At 39.7% G+C, this 23,525-nt stretch overlaps 1 protein-coding gene across 6 annotated transcripts in view; it reads left to right on the plus strand.

Annotated features, from left to right (window-relative positions):
• The window catches only part of RBMS3 (RNA binding motif single stranded interacting protein 3), a 712,273-nt gene that overhangs the window by 384,332 nt on the left and 304,416 nt on the right, over nucleotides 1–23,525 (plus strand). For all 6 annotated transcript variants that reach the window (XM_030969590.1, XM_030969580.1, XM_030969574.1 and 3 more), the window contains one exon: nucleotides 7,046–7,104. In XM_030969590.1, coding sequence (XP_030825450.1) covers nucleotides 7,046–7,104 — 59 coding nt within the window. The remainder of the gene's footprint in view (nucleotides 1–7,045; nucleotides 7,105–23,525) is intronic.

Genomic DNA, 23,525 nt, shown 5'->3' on the forward strand with positions numbered 1-23,525 from the left:
TACTTAAACCATCCCTCGCACAACTTCAGGCCATTCCCTCGGATCCTGTCACTGGTCACCACAGGGAAGAGATCAGTGCCTGCCCCTCCTCTTCCTCACAAGGAAGTTGCAGGCTGCGATGAGGTCTCGACCCATCAGTCTCCTCCAGGTTTACCAGACCAAGAGACCTCAGCTGCTCCTCATATGGCTTCCCTCCGAGACCCCTCACCATCTTCACAGCCCTCCTTTGGACACTGTCTTTTAGCTTTATACTTTTCTTAGATTGTGGCACCCAAAACTGCACGCAGCACTCGAGGTGAGGCTGCCCCAGCTCAGAGCAGAGCAGGACAATCCCCTCCCTTGCCTGGCTGGTGATGCTGTCCCTGATGCCCCCCAGGACAGGGCAGGCCCTCCTGGCTGCCAGGGCACTGCTGGCTCTCATTCCAGGACCATCAACCAGGACCCCCAGGTCCCTTTGTGCAGCGCTGCTCTCCAGCTTCTCATTCCCCAGTCTGTCCATACATCCAGGATTGTCCTGTCCCAAGCACAGAATCTGTCACTTTCCCTTGTTAGGCCTCATGCTGTTGGTGATTGCACAGTCCTGTGATTTGTCGAGGTCTCTGTGCCCTCGAGAGAAACAACAGCTCGTCCCACTTTTGTATTCTCTGCAAATTTAGCATCCCTTCCAGTCCTGTGCCCAAGCCATTTGCAAAGATTTTGAGCACTGGGCTGAGGATGGAACCCTGTGGAACCCCACTAGTGGGGTTTTTCAATCCCACATAGTGGAACCCCAGTATATGTCCCCTCATTCACTGTGACCCTTTGTGCCCAGCCCATAAGCCAGTTGCTCACCCATTGCAAGATGTGTTTATCCAGCTGGGTGCTGGACATTTTCTCCAGTGGGATACTGTGAGAGACAGTGTGAAGAGCTTGTATTTTACTGAGTGAAGGAATGATTTTTGTAAACATGACAGCCAGACCAAAGTAATTAGAGAAGACAGAGCATCCAAATGTTAAATTCTTACAGAAGCGTGGTCTTGTAAGTCCCATACGCCATGAGTTCCCTGCAAGTAGCTCCTTCTGTTTGTTCCCCAAGCCATACACTGCTCTGTGTGAGGTGCTCTGAGTGGCATGTATTTTTTGTTATATTTTTGTATGAATATGAGAATTTTGTCCTAAATTTTCAGGTTTTTTAGGGTTTTTTTTTAAATTAAAAATAATATACAGAGAGAGGGCAACAAAGCAACTCAGTCTTTAAGGGACAGAATGTCTTTACGTTTTGGGGAAAAATGTAAGCATTTAAAATGCCATGCAGAAGATGAAATTCCCAGAAATTATAATGCAAATATATTAAAAAATTTGTTTTTGAGTGAATTTCCCCTTTGAATGTGTTTGGATATTGTAAGTTCATGTCACAGTGTATTATAGGAAAAATGTCTCTCCAAGAAATTCAACAGCAGTTCTTTCCATACTTTAGGTCTCCATAATGTGGGCTTTATTTTCTCCCAAAACCCATGAATTGCCTAATAGAGTCTGCTTTAAACAAAATAAACCTGGTTATGCTATTTGGATATTAATTCACAAGAATGAAAGAGCCTCAGAGTTGCTTATCTAAATCCAATTACTGCTGGTCAAATTCATCCCAGTATAAAAGTTCCCAAGATAAAAGCATACATTACCTAAATGCCCAGAAACACAGACAGTTTTCAGTTGGGTGGATTGTGCTCGGAGCAATGCTTGAGGCCTTGAGTGAACTCAAATGCTGGGCATGTAATTATTAAGCTCTGAACTCAGAAATTACTTGATAACTCCATTGGTTTTTACTAAGCAAGGAAGAGTTCTGTATGCTGGTAACTTGAGTTTCAATTCCAAGCTTTGCTTTTTTTCTGAAGCATACAAGCAGTGGTTGGAATTGGGTAAAAGCTGTGTTTTGGACATGCTTGTGCACCCAGTGCCTTGTAGAGGAGGATGGCAGCACAAGTGCAGCACAGAGTGGGATGAGTGGTGAGAGATTTATCCTGTCTGCTCCTACCGACATCTATGTTACAGGACTAGCTATGGCCAGCCTCAAGGTTGGCTTGAAAGATGGAATATGCTGTGCCTGTCCCAGAGGTTTTGTTTCCCATAATAACATGGAAAAATTGAAAAGTTTGCATGGCCCCCACCAGCCTGGCCTCCTAGGAAATCCATTTTTTGATGCAGCAACTCCTGGTCACAGCTGTCGCTCAGCCAGCTTCTTCTCTTGGCATGTTGCCTGCCAGCAGTGGGGTGGGTGGCACCTGGCTCCTCTGCCTTGGGCGAGTCCTTAGCTGAATGTCATCCATCTCCTAACCCTAGCTGTCCCCTTCCCTGCCCCCTAGCTTCCCACAGGCAGGAGGAGAAATGGCTCAAATTCTTTGTGCGCTTTGAGACAGCAGATTCTCCTCTGTTTGGCGTTGGCTGTGGTTAAGGTTCATGCGTCTTACAAGGGGTATCACTCACAGCTGAATGGTTTCCTTCAGGAACTATCTCCATTTTAACAGCAGTTATCAAATAACTTCCTGGAAATGAGCACGTTGAGCTTTGTCTGCAGTGTAAGTGCTGATCGACCGCCTGCCTGAAAGCTCTTAAAATGATCTGCTTTGATGTACATACATTAAGGGCTTATTTTGCAATGCTTGCATCTTTCCTGAGTCTGCTGAGTAGTCTGAAAATGTGGGGTGCAGTGGGATGGGGCTCTCCAGAGTGATTTTTGACATAACTCTATAGCCAGGACTGAACAGGGAGATTGTTTCTCTGTGCAGAGCTCTTCCCTTAGTTCTGCCTTTTGTATGACATGGTGTCAATTACTGCTGTTGGTAAGTGAAGAGTTTTTAAGTGACCTTTGTAATTTTAATTATTCATGTGAGATGACTTCAACAGTTTCACTGATATATACAAGATAAAGTAGAATCGGTTATGTTTCTAACAAGGTATTTCCACCCCCAACTGAATGTTTTCTTGGAATGTAAGCGTGGCTGGGCTGGGCCAGATAAGAATTTGTTTCAGCAGCTGGGGAGGTGCCTGATGTTAAAACAGGGACAACATATGATGGTGCTACTCTGGTATCCTCTCACAGTTTCTGGTGGTATGTGACTTCCCGGACACAAATGTGTCTTTGCTTTTAATTTCATGCTAGATTTTCTCTCCTAGAGGCTGTCCAATAGCTTTTTGTAGTCATGTCTCTGTTGGGGCATCAATGTGGGCTGTGGCAATATTTCCCCAATGTAGCTCTCTATTCTGGAACCTGCAGATTTTAAACTTTATAATTTTCTGGGCAGTCTTTATACATCATGAGAAACAACAAAGACAACTAGTCACTATTTCACTGCATGGGTTCTTCATTAATGTGGTGAAGGCCTAGTCTGTGCAGTTGCTCCTGAAGCTCTTTCAAAATCTGACCACCTGGTTTTCCAGGAAAATTATTACATAAAAAAGAAATAAAAGCATAATCAAATATAAATAATTACAATGGTTTTTAAAAACACTTGAACAATCTTGTTAGTGGTTACTGTACATTTAGATAACACTTCAGGAAGAGTGCTTGGAAACCTTTTGAACAGCAATTTCAATTCAGATGCTCAATAGACGCATTCCTGAGGTAGCCAGCTCAGATTCATTACGTCTATTTCCTTGGATAGCATGATACAGTAGGTTATCATTAATGATACAGCCATTGTTTTGAAGGGTTGAGGCATGGAGGTGGACTCAATTCAGTCATCCTTTTATGACCAGAATTTTTGATTCAATGTCTTTGAAAGACTACTTCCATGAACTGTACTCAAGAGAAAATAAAATAGTGCTCACACTTTCTCACAAAAAGGGAACTATACCTGTTATTTCTTTACATTTATGATATCACTAATTTGTAGAACACAGGTGTGCAGGCAGGTGAATTTTGTAATAATTTCCATTTAAATATAAGAGAACAAGAGATAAACTCTTGTGATGTATTTTATCCTTGTTTTTGTGAACATTCCCATTGAATACATTTTTTTTTCACTTCTGGGTGAATCAAATTACGATTAAAGGCACAACAAGCAGAAAGCCAAACAACTTTGGAGATGAGCTATAGCTTAATACCACACTTCACACATGAGAGAAAGAAATATGACTGCATTTGTAGGAACTTGTGTGCTGATTTCATGCAGCACACAAACTAACATTCTTCATCAGAATTGATGTTCTGATTACTGTAGAATAATTACTTGAAATATTTAGTAAAACAGTGTCCAAATTAATTCCAATTACTTTCTTGTGGTAACACTCAGGGTTTATAGCAGTAGATTAAATCGCCGACATATGGCTAATTGCCTATAACAGTGTTTGTTATTGTGGTGCCTCTTACCACTCTGATGTCTGTTTTTGCAAACCTGAAGGTGTGCACATAACTTTGAATGTGGGGAGAAGCATTTCCTGACCAAAACAGAATTCTGTGAGCAAAATCTCTAGTGCAATGAAATGTTTGCAGGATCGCCGTACGCAGCAAATAACTCTGTGAAATCTGTAAGAAATGCAGTGGAACCACAGATGCCTGTCTCTGCTGGCAAGAAATGTAAACTTCTTGCTCTCACGTGACTTGGATGGAACAACATATCAATTCATTAGGAGTGGCTGGACTGAAATGGAGGCTGGGTGTCGGTTTTTATTGGCGGAAGTTTAGGTAGAAGTTGTGTTTTATTTGAGGTTGTTGTGGGTTAGCCACTGATTTTTGTTGGATTCTTTTCCCATATATCTGTCAGAGGTGCATTACTGTACAAGATAGGCGTGATTTTGCATGTTTTTCATGTACACGATATCAAATCTAAGTAAATCAAATAAATGAAGATGCACTGCAAAGGCCAAATTTCCTGCTGGGTAGGTTGACCCACTGAACAGCCACAAATCACTGAACTGAATTAATTTTCCTTTGCCTTCCAAAGACATGTGCTCTAATATCTTAGAGGCCAAAGTCAACTTCAGGTACTAGCATGAAGAATTATAAAATTAAGTGGAACATGAGTGAGTATTAAGGCCCCAATTCTAGAAACACCTGAGGTTAGAAAAGCGTGTGATCTTATGGTTAACATTAAATTTCTTATATATTTGGTTGGAGTGGAGCTAGCTATGGCAAAATAGATTCTCAACTACCTACCCGTCATAGTGCAGTGAACAGTGAATTGCACATGCCTTCAGAGCCCAGAATCCTTCTGGTCTACAGAGTCAGCAAAAAAAAAGGGGGAGAGAGTTGAAGGGAAGGAGGGCTTGTTTGACTTTTTTGGTTCCTAAAAGATATCTGAACTGGGGCTTGACTTAGTTTACACAAATTACTAATACCCTTAAGTCAGATTTTCCTCCTCCTGACTAGTTTCAGACTGAAACAAAATGAAGCAAAGCACGCTTTTCCTCCTCAAATGAAAGTCAAGTGAAAACAAATGCTTTTGTGTATTCTTAGGCAAAGGAAAAACAGTGAAATGGGAAGTCTCACTTTCCATCTCTCTTTACCCTGCTTTCATGAGTGATGACAGTGACAGCGCCCTTTATCTTAGCTGAATGGCTACATGTCACTTGCAGTATGGAAACTTCAGAAGAGAACTTTGTCTCAAATTTTTGCTAGTATCAAAGAGTATGTTTAGTTAGGCCATTCCAGATTTTCCTGTAGGTGCTGCTCCCCTTCATGAGGTAATGAAGTGTTTTCTTGATTCCAGACTGAAATCCAAGTGTCTCTTTTATACTCTGAGTTATGGTACCATTCCCTCTTTGTCTCCCTGGGTTTTTTTGAGTTTTTTTTTGACTGGTTTTCTCAGGATGTTTACAGATCCATAGGACAATTAAGAGTGTGTCATTGAATATGTGGTACAGTGCTCTAGCTGCCCTTAGAGTTCTTGAGTTATTTTCTGTATAATGGTAGACGTGGATTTCCTCCTGAGGCAGAGAAGGGAATAGCAGCAAGGTTTTCCACATTCTGGTTTCTGGATTGCAAGTAGAAGTGACTAACATCAAATTTATATTGCTCTTAATAGAGATTAACCAAATAAGCATTTGGTGGCCATACGTTTCAATGGTTTATAATTGATGTTGGTTATTTTCCATGGGTGTTGCTTTGCCATTAAAAGACATAATTTTCTTAAATCTTTCTTAGTAGTATGTCCTTTGTGGATGTAGAAACTTGTGTTTCATGGAAAAGTCCTCCAAATGAAAGCCCAATATATCAGAGTATCAATAATGCAATTTATAAAAATGTAGGAAAGGGCATTTTAAGGGAAGTTCTCTTCAACAAAGATCAAGATGTATCAGTGATTTGAGAAGTAAAATTATTTTACTTATTCTTCTGATGTCTTATGCTCATCCATAAATGCCATCTTCTGTGATCTTTTACCTGGATTTTGTGATACTATTAAGTCTGCATTTTTAGTCTTAACCTCTGTGAGGTAAACACAGATACCTATTTTATGGTCTAGTTGCTTTATATAACAAGGTATAGCTGCCCAAATTCCCTCTTCTTAGTCTATCAAAGTGCAGTGCAGTGCGAGTGCTATCTATGGGAGGGGACATAAATTCAAATGAGTGTTAACACTCATCTTGACAAGAGCTGGGACATGCACACAAATCTCAAAGGTCCTTTCTATCCAAACTGCATAAAGTGTATACACATAGACATGGATGCACACATGGGCACAGCTGTTGATCCCTGTGTATAAAAAGTGACCATAATTCCTGCATTTTCATTAATCCTGAAGAAATTTGGTCCATCTGTATTTAACCTAAACAAACTTAAAATAATTTAGTCAAAGAAGCCTCTTTACTAGTGTCCTAAATTCCTTCCTATGATTGGCATTTATGCTGGCAGTGCATGGAACAGAGATGGGCAGCTTGTGGCAAGTGCTCTTGGGGAACTCTAAAGGTGTTTGAGCTAGTGGCATAAGGGATCTCTCCAGGATATCAGATAAACATTTTTCAAGAGCTCTAGACTTCTTCCTAGGATATGTGTTATATATGCATGCAAAAATCACTACATACTTTATTAAAATATAGTAACTTGTACCTCTGATTTTTGTTTTCTCCATAGGTATGGGAAAATTGTATCCACAAAGGCAATTCTTGACAAAAACACAAATCAGTGCAAAGGTACGTGCAAAGTGTCCACCCTGTGAGTTCATTATCAGTTTGAATGATTGACTTGTGGCTTGACTGCCAAAGCTCTGGCTCCAACTGTGCAATCAACATAATGCACAGTATATTACAAACATATTTAATAATGCCAAAGCTTTGAGTTGTGCTTCCAGTAACATTGCTCATTATTTTTTTTCATTAACAAACAAAATGAAAATCACAAATCAGAACAAGTATCAAATTGCTTCGGCAGAAGAGTAAATTGCCTTCTAACCACATAGTGCTGTCTGATTTGAATGATATCATCAGTGATGCAAATTGATTTCCTATATAAAACTGAGAAACCTTTGGGAAAAGTTTCCCAAGGAAAACCTGGTCTAATTTTTATATTTTTGTGAAGTCTTGGCATATGCTAATAGAAGAAGAAAATATTTTTTATGACATAATTAGATCTACAAGTTGCAATACCGAGAAATAGAAGTAATTCCTCTTCCAGTTTTATGTTCCTAATTTTTTGCTAATGTATGAAAATATTTTTAAATGAAATATAGCATGTTTTGTGTGTGTGTGTAGCTATATTTGCTGAGGAAAATATTGACTAACGTGTGTAGTACTATCTCAGGACTAGAATTGTTACTCATTTATGAGTCTGCAGTGTCACAGAGCCTGTGGTGAAGAAACTGTGCCTTAAAATGATTCCGTAGCTTTCCACTAGGGGTGTAAAGAATGCTTTTGGAGTAATAGGATCTGCTAGAGTGGGTTCTCCTGAAAAAAAACACATCCTGGAGAGCATTTTGATATGTGTTAGTAAAAAGAAATGCATTGCAGTTTAGGACTGTCTTGTGAGTGGCCAGATATGGGGTGAAGAGAAGCAGCAGAGAAGCATTCTGGGGAGATTGAGATGGGAGAAAAATTCTGGCACCTGCGCCAAAGATGTTTTTGAAATTTGTAGAACTGTGTGACCTTATCTATTGCCTGCCAGAAGCAGCTACTCAGGAGAAAAGCAAGTTGAAAGACTGCAGTTCTAGACTTAGAAAACTCTACCAACCCAGTTGGTCATGGGCCATTGTCATTAGCTGCACTGCTGTGCGTTTGCTTTTGCCTGAATGTGTGTTTGATTTCCTTGGGGCACTCTCTTCTGGCAGAATTCTGATAAAATCACTCAGTATTTCTTTGAATATCACACCAGGAACAAGACCTCATTGTGTTTGGGGTTTGGTGTTGTTGTTTTTTTTCTTTTTTTAGGATTACATTATAAAGGAGTACCCTTGTGAGCAGAACTTCCTTTGCTCCCCTTGCCAGTGGTAAACAAGGAAAGGAGTGGATCTGTTTGTGAAATACAAAATTTGAAGTGAAAATATTGTAAAAGAATATGAACGCTAAAATTTTGAGAAGGAAAAATTTCTGGGTTTAATATTCTTTATGTTATAGTTAGCTTTAAGATTATTTTAATAGGAGCCATATAACAATGAGTTTGTATTTTCTGTTAGTTTGCTTTCATGCTGTTTTATTACACTGTAGGGCAGAGATATCTATTTCTATTTTCAAAGATGGATCTTTATGACATAGGCAGTGCCATTAAAAGATCATAAACATAATTGGATTTATTAACAGTATGCTTTATGGCATAAAAATAATAGATGTTTTACTTCTTTAAATGCTGGGTACAATTTTCTTTCTCTTCAGTAAGGCTGCCAAAAAAAGCCAAAAACCTTCCCAGGAATCAGAAGTGGAAGGGACCTGAAGAGGTCAGGACCTGCCTTGGGGCAGGATCAGCTCTAACCCACCGCTGAGGAGTATTTCTGTAACCTTCACTCAAAGGCCTCCAGTGGTGGAGATTCCTTGAGCTCCTCAGGCAATCTTTGATAACACTCCCTCTCTTCACTATAACGAAGCATTTCCTAATGTCTAACCCAAAACTCTCTTGATGTAATTTAAGTCTATTGCTTCTTTTCTTATCCCCAGCAGACATGTAGAACAGTTTATTCCTTTCCTTTTTTGCATCATACATACATATTTGAAGACTGATCTGCATCTGCCTTATCTTTTCCTTAGACTAAACACTAGTCCTTTAACTTTTTCCTTTAGGGCAATTTGTTTTAAATTTCTCAATATATTGCTCTTTGCTGGTCTCTCTAATCAGCTCACTCCTTACCTGAAGAACTTGAAGCTGGGCATAGGATTTTAGATGGCCTGAATTTAATCATTTTAAATAGTATAGAGGGGGTTCATTTGTCTTGTCTATGATCACATGTCTCTCTTCTTTGTTGATGTATACATATAAATAATTTTATATGTATTTAAAATATAGATGCATCTCTGAGGCGCAGGGTGTTGCATGAGAAAACTGGTGCTGGTTTATGCTGAGAGATTCTGTGCAGCCCCTGGTTTTGTTACTCTCTTCCAGTGCTGCTGCCAGCCAGGTGTTCGTTATTGCATGCTCCGCTCTGAGTTGTTGATTATTCCCTCCTAGAGCTAGAACTTTTCACTTGTCTGTATTGAATTTTATCCTATTTTTTTCCTCCTTAATTTACTAAGATTTGAGTATAATCTTAAGCCTCCAGAGTGCTTGCAGCACTTACCTGTTTAGTATCCTCTTCACGGTTAATAAATGGTTTCTCTAATCTACTGGACAAGATAATGTGGAAAAGAGTGAATAATGACAGACCTGGGGAAGACTTTTGAGGAAACCCTCTCAGTACACTAGGTAGTGCAATACTGAGCCATTGAAAACTTATTTTTTAAATTGGATCTGCTAATCAGTTTGACACCTACTTCACAGCATTTTCAGCTAGACCTTTTTTCTCCTATCTGCTGAAAGTTGAAGTTGAAACTGTCTCTAAAACAGTGGAGTCTACATCTATTCCCTAGAAAAACCCAGCAAAAATCAACAGACAACAACAACCACCAACTGCCCCCCCACACAACACAATCCTCCTTTCCCCCCAAACCCAAAAAAACCCCAAATAAAACCCAGTATTCAAACATCAAAAAAGGAGAAAAACACACTACTTGTTTGCTCCTTCCCAGTCTTTTGGGTCTCACTCACTTTCTGCCAAGTAAGAGATTATCTTGTTAAATGAGCACATCATCCTGTGGTGTGTATCCAATGAAATAGGGTGGATTAAATTCAATGAAAAAAAATTATCACATGATTAGTGATTTCAGAATTTATTTCTGTGTCATTTGTGTGTTGATGAAGGTATAGAGTAAAGCTGAAAGTAGAAAGATTTAATTTAGCAAGGAAATTATTTCAAAACCTCCATGTAATAGCAGATCTGTTTAAACTGGTTACTGTTTAGCAAGAAGTGTTAGCTTTCCTTTTGGAGAAATGAGAAAGACATTCAGTGATGTACTTTAAGTCATTCTCCATTATTCCTCAGATTTTTAAAAAGAGACCCACAGCATTCCTGTCACGATAAGGAGCAGTGTTATCTAAGGATTTCTCCCTGGTCTGAATTAAGCAGTCAGATCAAAAGTAATCATATAGGCTGCAAGGGAGTTTGCTAGGGACACCTTTTGACGCATAACCTCTCATTTTCAGATTGCTCTTTGTTGGTGGCTTAACTGCTAAGTGAGCTAGAGGAGGAGTAACCATCACCCTATAACAGAACAATATATAAAATAAAATAAGCACAGTCATGACAACATGGCCAGAAATCTCTGAACAAAGCAAAGAACAAATACATATGGACAATAATGAAAAACAGACACATGATTCATTCAGATGTTCAAACACAAAACCCCTAATGAACAAGCTGGAGAGTTTTGGCTGCTTTTGCTTTTTCCCTTTCCCTCCCCTCTGTCCCTCTTCCCCTTGCACATTTGCCCTTCTGGGCCTACTGTATTTGCTAATTTAAAAAGTGGGGGAAATGAAATAAAAGAAACCATTCAAGAGAAGCGTTAATCTGAAATGTGTAGACTCTTCTCTTTCCAGCCCTCTCCCCCCACCCTCTCCAGCCTGGCTTGCCTTTGGTAGACCTACGTGCTCCGAGCTGAGGGAATGAGTAATGGTTGTTTCACAGTACAGTTTCCATACCTCATAGCAATGGAATACAGAACAGTTAATCTGCCAAATACACAAGCCCATTTCTTAGAGTATGAATTACTGTCATCTGCGTCTGCCCTTGCAGACACTGTAATTGCATGCATGCAGATTTGCTTCCTGGTTTAATCAGGGGCTTGCATGATTTTGAGTATTTTGCTAGTACCTTAGAAGATGAGCACAGGAGAATGACTAGAAGTCTGAAATTCCACCTGTGGGATTTATTTTTTTTTTTAAGAAATGAAACCTATTAAATTTGTAACTTGTAGGAGACAAACACTTCAGTGGTATATTCTTCATTTTATGTATCTTTTTACAAACCATGGGTGACTTGATATGTTGAATAACAGTGTTTGTCTTAGGAGGGAAATGTGCCTAACATGATGAGGGGAACTACAGTGACTGTTTATAATTTTAGTATTTTATTATGACATTTTCCTGGTTGAGAAATGTTAGCAATGATCTATTTCTTTTTAAAATATTAAAACTGTGGATGCAGATATGTACTCATTAGGATTGGGGTAGGTTTATGGGAAAAAAAAAATGCCATGAGGTCATCTGTGTTAACCCGCCATATATCACATACAATTTTATTTCTCCACTTGCCTTGCTGTTTTTAGACCAGGACATAAAATTTACCATGACCTATTTTATAAATTGAGAGTTTATTTGTGTAACAAAAATGGAATAACTGGAGGCTTACTATAAGTGCTGGAGATAATTGGAATGGCATGATAAAGTGATGTTTCATATCTCCCAAAAGGAGTCTGTCCTGCCTTGTGTCAGTGTTGCTACTCATAAGCTTTAGCTCACCGGCATCCCTAAATACTCTAATGCATTGGAGCTTAATGAGCTGGAGGCTTCTGCTCTGGTGTTCTGATAAACAAAGCTTATATTTGTATAGTAGATATACGTTGGTATGTGTGTTAGATAAAATACTTTCAAAGCTTCAAATTTTACAAAGTATTCTCTGGACATATTCTATAAGGAGTGAAGGTTATTTGTGATTATATGAAATTATGCATTTTTACTTTATATTTTTAAATTAATACTTTTAAGATGGCACAATTCGGTTGTGACTAGGAATGTGAAGCAAGTCTATGTAAAATAATAAGCTGGCGGGAAAGAGCTAAGCTACATAGAAAGCTATTTAGTTAATAAATTTCATTTATTGGGAATAAGCTCAAATTACAATAACTGTGCTGTGTAATTTATGATTCTCAGAATTGCCATTTTGAAAGGGAAAAAAATCCAGACAAGTAGGTCTGTGCCTGATCACAGACTGTAAACTGTTCACACTAGGAGGGCATGCACAGTGTGCTTCAAGGGAAAATGGATCTTGTAGAAAGTAAATAATTTGTAAAACAGACTTATTTAATTTTGAAACCCTAGACTTGTGTAGCTAATAAATCAGTCCTGTTTTCGATGCCAGAGTAGCAATAGATGTGCTGGTTTTTTGTACATTAATTTTGTTTGTTCACTTTTTTTTTTTTTCTTTTCTTTTTGATCCACTCCAAAGCATTATGTAATCAGTGGCATAATAGTTCTCAAGTTATGAGAAGTGTAGCAACATGGAATATTTTAATTCAGCAGGTTTTCTGACAGTGAGGAGTTTGTGAAACCCGGGCAGTGCTGAGTGTCTGAGTGTGGGGCAGGCGCAGTGAGTTCTGTCTGTGGCTCTGCTGGTCCCTCTCACCACTGACCTGCAGCAGCCCCAGCTCATCTGCTCCTTCTGTTCCTGGGTCTCCTGAACATAGTGCACAAACTATGCTGTGTTCTGCCACTTTTGGTCAGCAAGCCAGCTGAGAAAACCAAAGAGATAAAATGACAGTCTCCAACAGTGTGACTGAGTCTCCATTTTAAAACAGTTGAAAGGAAAAAATTTGTCTATTTTCTGGGGGTTTTTTTAAACTTCAGGGTTTTTTTTTACTTTCACTCCTGTGTTTTTTATAAGTAAAGGTTGAGATAATTTTTTTCTGTTTAAATTAAAAAGTGATATTACTATGGAATCACATGAGACTAAGAGTCAAGTCTTAAGAAAAAAAATGCCTAAAGGAGGCATCTGAACACCATGATGGCAGGCATACATCAAAATGAAGTGAAAGGAATTGCCAGTAAAAAAAAACATAAGGTTGTTCCCTCACAAATGAAGTCTAAATTCACCCACTAGCTTAGCGAATAAAAGCTCATTTGATCTCTGGGCTCATGAGCTATGATGCCCTGTAAATCTGACCACTTTAAGAAGTTACTAGGAACTATATGGGGGGGGTGGAAAAGCTGCATGTATATATTAAAAATAACTACATAGTTGTGTCCTTTAATTTACAGATTATGTGTTCATTGGTGTTTAGGTATCATAACAAAGCTATTTTCCTGGCACCTGTTGGGTTGGCCAGCAGGCATTATTATGTCTTGGCAAACGTGCAAGTGTTTTGCAAAATCTCATTTTAGCTTGGAGGTAGAGATTCTCCTGTCTGTGTATTTTTAAATGCTTTTCACATCTGCTGAAGTGAAATAGGAAAGGGTTCAATGAGTTGTGCCCAACAAGTCATCATAGCTGGAGCACACCAGCACTGGGCAGTGCATCACCGTGGGGAGGACTGAGACATGCCCACCCCAATGCCTACAAAATGCACCTCAGCAAACATTGCTGTCTGCCTCTAAACAGTGCTCTGTCTTAAGCAAGACCTCTAAAAGTTGTTTAGTGAGTTTAAAGCCAGGTCCTCTACAGAGAAAACTCCTTCCTAATTAGTTCCCCAGACACTTTCGTAAATGGCTTCTTTGCAATTAAGGAAAAAATTTCCTGGGTCATTATCTTTTCATAAATGAACTCATGGTCTAGCAAATATTTTATGTAGGGAGACCCAAGATGCTCAAGTATTCTGTGACATATCTAATCTGTGATTATTCTTAATTTACTGCTTCCAAAATCTGCAGGCCCATATCACTGACAAATAATTGGTTTAACTTTGTTTCCTTCCAGAGAAATAAAAAAGTAAAATTTCCATTTGTACACAGTGATTAATGTTTTGATTCATTGGTCTGTATAAAACTTTGCCAATAGCTTGGCATGCACTTGAAGTGCATTTTGGGATTGGGTAATGCTAGTAGGCTCTTAGTGGTCTCAGCAGACTTGGAAATATCTATTTCATAGCACAGAAATGAACAGAAGAGATTTTTTTATCTGAACAGCGGCTCATAATCAGCTTTGTTGAAAGCTTCCTTACAATGCCTTGGCTTTTTCAAATCTTGAAGAATCACTTTGCTTAATTTTTTTTTCTGATGCCATGATACAGCATCCTATACACCAGTAAATCTTTTCAGTCTCTGGTTGCTTGAAGGCAAGTAATCTCTTCCAAAAGTGATGGTTCTCTGTTCAGAAGTTACTTTCTCAAAAGTCTCAAGACCTTCAACACAGCAGCTACCCTGTAGAAACCTGGGGCAGAGGCAGGAGGAGACAGTGCTCAGCTCCTTAGTTTTTGCTAGAGCCTACTCTGTTGAGCTCTCTCAGAGTATAGAGCATATGCAAAACATGTGCTGCCTTGATATAGTGACAATTTGCTAATGAATCCAATTGACAGGCTCTTATTGAGCGTGGGTACTCAACAGGAACCATTCTGAATCAGATCTGTGAATTACAACGCGACTTCATTTCTGTGGTTTGCCAGCAGAGAGGTCACTGCTCGCTCTTCCCCTATAACTGCACACCCCCTGCTTTTGTTTCAAAGAGTAGTGTTCACTTAACCAAGTGAATTAAGTAGATGTTCTCTTTATTGGTAGAGGGAATGAAGCTGTGAAATGCTAGGAGGCTGGGCCATCCTTTTTATTTAATCTGTCTTTCCGGGTGTCTGAGGGCTGCCTGTCTGGAGATGATGCAGGATTGCTTGAGCAGGAATAGATGTGCAACCTAGGAGAAAAATCATAACTGCTGGCAATAAAGATGTAGGTCCTTCAATGCTGATCGAAAAAACCCACCCACACCCTTTCTGGGAAAGGAACTGCCAGGCATTAATAATATTGCTACATCTATTTAGGCTATGGAAGCCATATACAGGTATGTGAGCACTAAAGCTCTAGGTGCTAATCAGCAGTACAGAAAACAATTGTACTCTACAAAAAATAACTAAAAGGCAGCCTTATCCTATGGACTTTGCAGCCCAGGTCTTTGAAAAAGCGCGGGGTCCACAGTCAATTTAGGTACTGTAAGTAGTATTAGGATTTTGAATGGAGTTAGATGGCATTTCTTTAAATTACTGAATTCTCCATTAAAAAAAAAAAAAAACACGCAAAAAACCAAAAAAACCAAAACCCCCCCAAAAAACCCCTAACCAAACCAGTCTTTCAGCTCTCCTGAGAATAATCATACATTTGGATAACATTTAGTGAGTTTTTTCAACCCAGACTGTTTTGAGAAGAGCTATATTTATAGATGAGAAAAGGAGGTGCTAGAAATGACTCTCCTAGTTGATAAAATAGTTTTTGTCGGACTGGGTCTTCCCCAGGGCCAATAATTGGCTGATGTTTTCTTCCATTAGATGGCAGTGGTGTGATACGTGGTTTCTCTGGACCCCCAAACTACAAGTTTTAATAAAAAATTACAAACGGTTAAATTTTTCTTAGTTTGGTTTCCAATTTCCAAGTCTCCAAGCTGTCAATTTTTTATTCACACAGAAGTTTACAACTTATTGTCCAGTTTAAAGCAAAAGAGGGTGGGACTTTCAAATAGAACCAAGTTAAATATTTTCAGAAAATGGCCTGTTCTGTAGAATGGACACTCAGTTGTCCTGCCACAAGTAATGTGGAATGGATTTGGTTTGGGTCCACCTGAAGTAACTACAGTAATTCACTAGTTGCTCCTCTGTGGTGGAACCAGAGCTTGTACTAGTTTTGGCCAACAAGGCGTTTGGGAGGGAGGTATAGGTGTGAGAATAGAGGGTGGAGACAGAAGGGAATGCTTGGAGAGAGGGATGGGAGTCACTGCAGCAAGTTGTAGCATCACACATGGGATAGAACATGGGCAGAGGCAAGAAAGAAGGGGCTCAAATGTATTATTAAACAACAGCCTTGCTTCATTTCATTGCATTTAGAATGTTCTGTTTTATTCTGAACAAAGGAGAAAAAAGGGTTGGATATTTTTATATGATCTTTATAAAGATCTTTCAGGCACATTCCTTTGCTGCTTGTGATGTTAGTTGTGCTGTTGTTTTTTATTAACTTATTAAATATGGAGCAGTAAACACTATTTATTTTTAAATTAATTGAAATGGAGTTGTTGCCCTTCATGGCTTTTTATTAATTGAATATTTTTGCTAAGCTGTCTGCTTTCAGAGCAAAGGTCGCAGTCAGGAGATGGGGGTCAATGGGACCTCCATTTAAATGCATGTTATCTCTGTGTTAATTGCCTGAATATTTAACCAGCCAAGCATGTCATTCTGCAGAACGTAAAGGTTTTTGTGGTCAGCCTTTAATCACAAAACAGCAAGAAAAAGTCTGAGTGACCTGGTTTGCCTGAGGTATCTTGGTTGCTCTTGTCAGTCACTTCAGCTCACAGTAAATTGCAGGGTAAATTCCACATTATTGATGGAAGGTATCTTTAGAAAAAGCCCCAAAACTAAGGGGGAAAAAAAATCCCAAACATCTATGCTCAATATTTTAGTGTTTAATTTTTTGTTCATTTGTTGCACATTGTTTTAGCAACTTCCTTTTTAAATAGAAACAGGTTTTATTGCTATTATAGGGAGTTATTAGAGAAGAAAATTATGGAACAGACATTAAATATGCTTCGAGTTTTGGAGGCACATACATATTTATCGAGTTGGCTGAATTTGAGTTTTTACATCAGAAAGAATTGCACAACTCTGCCTGCCATGCTCTATTTTCTTGGGGTTTTACCGCAGAAGTGGTAAAATTGTTACACTTAAAGGGGGGGGGGTGTATGCTGTGCAACAAATCCTTCTGAGGCTGCTGGGATTAACAAACTTCTGCTGTGTTTTCACCAGGGTCTAGTAATGAGATTGAGGTTTTGGTACTTAAAAGTGTTTGAGATTGCTACCACTGTCAAATTTGCTTGAATGGGGTCAGTCAGTTCAAAAATTATGGGAAAGGAGGGGCTGACAGGGAAATATATGTAGATATTTCTGCTGGATGTTCTTTGCCTTGCTTTCTGCTTCTTTTGTAATAATTCCTGGAATTCAATTTGCCTTTCTGAGCAAATAGGAAGCTGACACTTTTATGGACATTTCAAAGGGCATCATAATGTAAAGCCAGAATTTTCTCCCATGTGCATCACTACATTTATCTCCATTTAATTTCTTCTTCTGGTTTATTACCCAGTTGCTTAATTTAATAAGCTTCTTCTGCAGCTCTTCACAGATGCATCTCCTGTTTTGTCTCCTAAATTATCTTGTCACCTCACTGCTTAGCCTCTTCCCGTCATTTAGAAAGGAAATCTGCAGTAAGGGTCCTGGCAAAGTTCCTTGTGGAAGTCCACTGGTCCTGCTCCCCCCTTGTAGGAAAGATCATGCCCTCTACCCTCTGTTTTTATCTCTTAACCAACTGTTTACCCAAGAACTTTCGCTCTTAAGCTATGGCTGCTTAGTTTCCTAAGAAGTCTTTTGTGAGGGTCTTGTCAGACGTCTTTTGGAGATCTGAGCAGACTATATTAGCCAGATCAGCCTTATCCACAGGCTTATTGACCTTTTCAAAGTACTCCAACAGGTCTGTGAGACAAACCTACAAAAGTCAGGTTAACTCTTTCAGCATATTTTATTTCCATTGATTTTACTCTGTTTCTGTAATTTCTGGCGATATGACATCAAGTTTACAGATCTTTATGTACCTGCATCTTACCTGGGGTGTTTTTAGAATGTTGGGACCATGTGTGCCACCTCCCAGTCCTCAGGTACAAAGTCAGTTTTTGGAAAAAAACCTCTGCATATCATTTCTTAGTGTGTGTAGTCAGTTATTGTATCCTGGAGCTCTTTTCAAACTGGGAGGGTGAATACCATCTGTTGTTGAAATTTGTTAGTGTTCGTTTTTGTCAATTTGTCCTATAACCTTCTCTGTGGTCATTTAAAATTAAGAGTTGCATCTGTTCTGGGCTTCCTAAGCAGCTGCTCTCCAAAACAGCACCTAAAAATGTGATCTTTGCATTACATCTCGTTTTGCTCAATCTGTGTAGTGATGATAAAAGTCCTCTATGAGCACTCCACTTACTGCTTTTCTCCATAGTTCTGCATTTCAGCTCTTGCAGGTTATGTGTTGCTCTCTGCCATGCTTTGTCTGATCATTTCTACCCCTCCAGCACCCCTACTCTGTCTTTGCCATGCATGTTACATCTTGGTGTTAAGATGATCCACTCATTGCCTTGCTTTCACAGTTTTTCTGTGACTGTGTTCTGACTGTAGTATGCAGTTAAGTTTACCCATCTTATTTCTTAAGGCTTAAGACACGTTGAGAGCCCCTGATGTTTCAGTTGTGTTGTCAGCACTGCATTTGAGTGACTCCATGGTTACCTTGCATTACAGTATGTCCACTGAGCTTCTTGGGCCTGGTGTTTTATTTGCAAGAGGGATAGATCTAGTGATCACCTTCTGATTTTCTCAGATTTCTGATTTTTCTCAATTCCCCCATCTGCTTGCCTGGAGAGAGAGATTGTCATCACTCCAACCTGCTCCTTCCTTCTGGTCAGCTCCAAGTTCTAGAGGGACACTTTCAATGCAAGAAGATGCAACGTCAGCAGCTCTCAGTGCGAAAGATGCAGTGCTGGATTAAATGCTGCTTTACCACCTGAGTCCTGTCTTGAACTGGCAGCTGCCCTAATAGACCTGGACCTGCCGCCCTTGTGTGCAGCTCTCCCACAGGCAAAACATGGAAATGATGATTGGCATATTAAATTGGTTAATTCCTAATTTAATTCCTTCTCCTGAACTACTTGATAGGGTTGTTCCTACCACTTCTTTCTATCCAGGTAATCTAATTGACCTTCCCCTCCTCTTGCTGCCCTAAAGACAAAAACCAGAGTTTGTTCCTATTCTTCCATGCAGTCAAACTCATGGTCCCATGGTCTCAGTTTGTTCTTGGAAATGCTGAGGCTCTTCTTACTCGAAAGAGTATGGAGAAGGATTGGTGAGGAATTGCATTTAAAAGAACATTCACAAAACCAGAATAAAATAGGAATGTCTATGAAGAAATCAGTGTCTGGTATTAGGCAAGGGAAAAAGATGTGTGCACAATGCTGGCAGCAAGAATAAGTGAGAGTAAACAGGCCGTGATTAAATATGGGTGAGAGTTTCTGACCACCAGAGCAGCCAAGTTCTGGTACGGAGGGTGGAGCAAACTCAGTTTTTATGACAGCAGGAGTTGTGGCATGAGCCTGCTTGAGAGTGGGGACAGGATTCTTGCCCCAGTGCATGCACTTATTTCAAAGAGTTCCCCCAATATTCTGCGTCTGGAGTCAGGCAAATGTTCTAAGATATTTTTCCATACAACTGCTTTAATAGTCTCAGTAGCTGCACCCCCACAAAGAGCAGTGGGGAGGGAGCTGGGAGACACATTCCCTGTAGGACTGCTCTCCCTGGGGCCATAGGGGCAGGGTACTGGCTCAGGCTCTAGGGACTGTGACACTCCCACACTATCTACAGCACTTCTGAGCAAATCTTTACCTGGAAGACAGCTGCTAGGGCAACTCTTAGAAGAAAAAGCCTGGCTCTTAAGTTAAAATAGAGGGCAGCTGTCTCTCTCATCCTGAGCCAGCCTGACTGGCTGTGTTGGGATGCATGGGAGTGTGTGGGGGAAGCAGTGATGGTTGGCTGAAATGCTTGGGAGCAGGAGCTGGAGGAGCGAAGTGTGGTTCTGTTACAGTTTATCTCCTTGCAAATTACCTGTGTGTTTGCCGGTGTGAGGCCTAGGAAATGTCTGCAGGTTTGCTCATTAAAGAAAAAAAAAACCTCCAAAATGGGTTTTGTCAAATTAACCTTCAAAAGCCCAGCAAGGTGAGCTTTCAGTGTTTTGGAAGTGAGGATAAGGCAGAGGACTGGCTATGAAATGTTCTTCTGTTATTTTAAATGGAAGTTTTGACTGTCACCAAGTCATTTCATATTAATAAGGCTTGTAAGAAAATTGGATTTTCAGATTACAGTTTTAAAGTCCCATGTTCCCACTGTGTTTTAGGGAAGAGTAGAAGTACATTGCCCATAGGACTAAGTGAAACCAGAAATTTTGTTTTAATTTGGACAGTCTTTACTGACACTCAGCTCCTGTGTTTGGCATTCCTGAAAGGGAGAAGAAGAGTGGAATGTAAAAGGGCAAAAATTTCCCAGTCAACATTTGGTTTGTATTTACATACAGCTTTAGAAAATAATGGGAAAAAGGTACCAGTACAATTACAGTCTAGGTCTACTGTATTCTCAGAAAAAAAATATCTGTTCTGTAAATCTCCCCTATGACTTTCTTTCTATATACTTCATCAGTATCTTGGCACTGTTATTTTATCCTGGTAAATAATGATTCAAATAGAGGGAACTTGGAATAGAGAAATGTTTGGATTGTCATATAAAAAATTATGCTTCATTGTTTATTTTACCTTTTAAATTTATTTTATCAATTGAACAGACACAGGACCCCCCCATCCCCCTTCAGAAAACAGAAATAAGATCTAATATTGTAGATTATCTCCTCTCTGGTAGAGAGATTGAAGGATTGAAGGTCTAGTCTGTGCTGTTCAAGACGTTGTAAGAAAAAATCTCAGACTAAAGAAGGCCTTCAGTTCTAAGGCCTCAGTTCCCTTTGCAGAGCAGTGCTATCAAGGAGCTTGTGATATATATGGAGATACATGTAAATATGAGTGTATGTGTGTTGAACTACTTTATGAGGAGTTGATGTCTCAGTGTATATCATATAACACCTTGAATCATTATAATGCAGGAAGAAACAATTCTGAGCATTTAAGTATAAGTTATACGAGGCTCAATTCATAAATCCTAACTAAAACTGTAATTTTAATCGGGCGATAAACTTTCCTAGAAAGAGTAGTTTAATTATCAAGATTGGCACTGACATTTGAAGTTGACAGTAGGGTTCAACTCATTAATGTTTCCATTTTGCATGTGTCATTTACTCTGCTTTCTGAATTTTCTGAACATAAGATGGGGCCACCTCAGGATGTGTATGCTTAATATTAGATGCATGCTAAAGCACAGTACTGAAGAAGGCTTTGAGTTTCACTAAAATCAATCTTCTTGATGAAACACGTGTCAGCTCCTAGGCACCCTGGTGCTTCAAAGTTCGTTTTAGGACAAAGGATGCGTAAGCTCGCTGTTACAGAACCACAAATGCTGCCATTTATACTGAGCCCTGCACCTCAGTATTTTGTTTTATAGGACTCTTAGAAATATCAGAGGCCTGAGGATATATTTGAAAAGCTTCCTGTCCCTTTCGTAATGATGTAAAGGTAGCGTTCAAGGGTCTGACGCGCTTGGAATGAATTTGATCGTTACCGCTAGATTGCGTGACAAAAATTTTATCTCCGTTATTTCAGTGAAATCCTGACTGCCTACATAAGATGGTGGCAGCCTCAAGGAGTATGTATCCCACTCACTTGGAGAGGACATTATACTCCTGGTATTTATGTTGGCTGTCCTGCCTGCTTGTTTTAAATATATACTGTTTGGACCACCTGGATCACTTTTCAGATTCAGCGCTGAATCTTCAAATGTTTGTCAGCCACTCTCAAAAGTGTGATACCAAGGCTTACAATGTCTAAAAGTCTATGAGACTTTTGGGAAATACATTGCTGCACTTGATAAGTGCTTGCTTATTGTACTTGCACTACTACCTCTGAAGCTGCACGTGCATCAATCCCTGTGATTAAAATACATTTAGTGGATTATTTTGATGCACAGTTCTGTAAACTCATATATTTGTGTGTATGAGTGTGAATACCTCCTTTAATCATTAAATGGAGACTGCTAGATGAGTAGAAACTTCTGGAAAGCTCAGAGTTAATGTAGAAGTGAAGAGGACATTTTTCTTTGCAAACTTCTGGGAGCAAAGAAGGTATTTTACACCAACTGGCAAAGAGCTTATAGGGCACACTTCCAAACCTTCAGAAAAAGTTTCCCACAAAGACTTTTCTTCTTTTTTTTTTTTTTAAAGTCATGCTGCAGGAATTAAGTTGGAGATATCACTGACCGAAAGGACATTTTTTCTGAATGAGCCGAGAACCAAAGGAAATGACTCCGGGGCTTGAAATCCTTTTATTTCCTCTGTGGAAGATATCTGTGCAGCTGAAACGAACCATTCTGGCTGGCTCCAAGCCAAACTTTATGGGAACTGAGATTAGGAAGTTCTATGGTCAAAATAGCCATTGAACAAATTGCTTCCAGTGTAAAGCCTCAAATTTCCTGATAAAGCTGCAGTGTTTAACCCTTCTTTTTCACTTGGGTGAACAGCCTGCCTGTTATTAGGCACAAACTGTTTATCCAGTTGTGGTCCTGGCAGTGCTCTCAGAATTGCCTGCAAGGGTTTTGCTGTTTTTTACTTTTATGTGAGGTAGGCAAAGAAAACCCCAGAAAAATAAATGTTAGATCAGTTTTGGGTGATGCTTCCCACTTAAGATAGCAGGAAAAGTGCTATAAACAAGACATCAGATTGCCAGCTGCAGTGTATGGCATTTTTGTCTTGCAGCCCTTTCTGAAAGGGATGTTTTATTTTGTTTTGTGATGGTGTTAGCTGGCTTGCTTGGCCTTCATGAACTAAATGAAGAGGCAGGAGGAATAGCAGCTGTTCCTCTGAACTGCACTATTGACTCCAGAGAGTGCTCAAAGGCAGAGTGCTGTGACTGGGGCACCAAGCCTGGCCTCTGAATGCTGTGGCACGGGCTCACTAATGGCCAAAGAAAGTTACCTGACGTAGAGAAACAAAGTGCTACAGTTTTGGTTATGGATTTCTTTTGCTGTTACTATCAAGGTAACAGCAAGGAAGGCCTGCAAGGATGGAAAAGAGAGCTAATACTGGAATTGGGAGCAAAGATCAGATGTGCTGATGTGTCCTTACCCCACTGTGCCTAGAGCTACACTGGGCCAGGAACTCCTGCCAATCACCTGCAGTACACATGCCCATCTCTTTTCCACGTGGGCAGTGCTTCCAAGCAGAGCTTGTGCCACATGTGTGTAGGCTGTGTTTTGGGCAGTTCTTGGAGAGGGTGTTGGTAATTGCACTGTAGCCATGGAGCTGAAACAGGATGTGGTTGCATCCTCTCCTTCTGTCCCTACCAGCACTGTTCTGCTCCCCAAAGGGTGTCTGTCTTTGTGCACACTTTGTGGTTCATGCATTAACACCTTTGTGCAACCTAAATTTAAAAGTCCTAAATCTTAGACAAGTGTTTCCATCA

The sequence above is a fragment of the Camarhynchus parvulus genome, chromosome 2 (assembly GCF_901933205.1).
Source record: "Camarhynchus parvulus chromosome 2, STF_HiC, whole genome shotgun sequence".
NCBI lineage: Eukaryota > Metazoa > Chordata > Aves > Passeriformes > Thraupidae > Camarhynchus > Camarhynchus parvulus.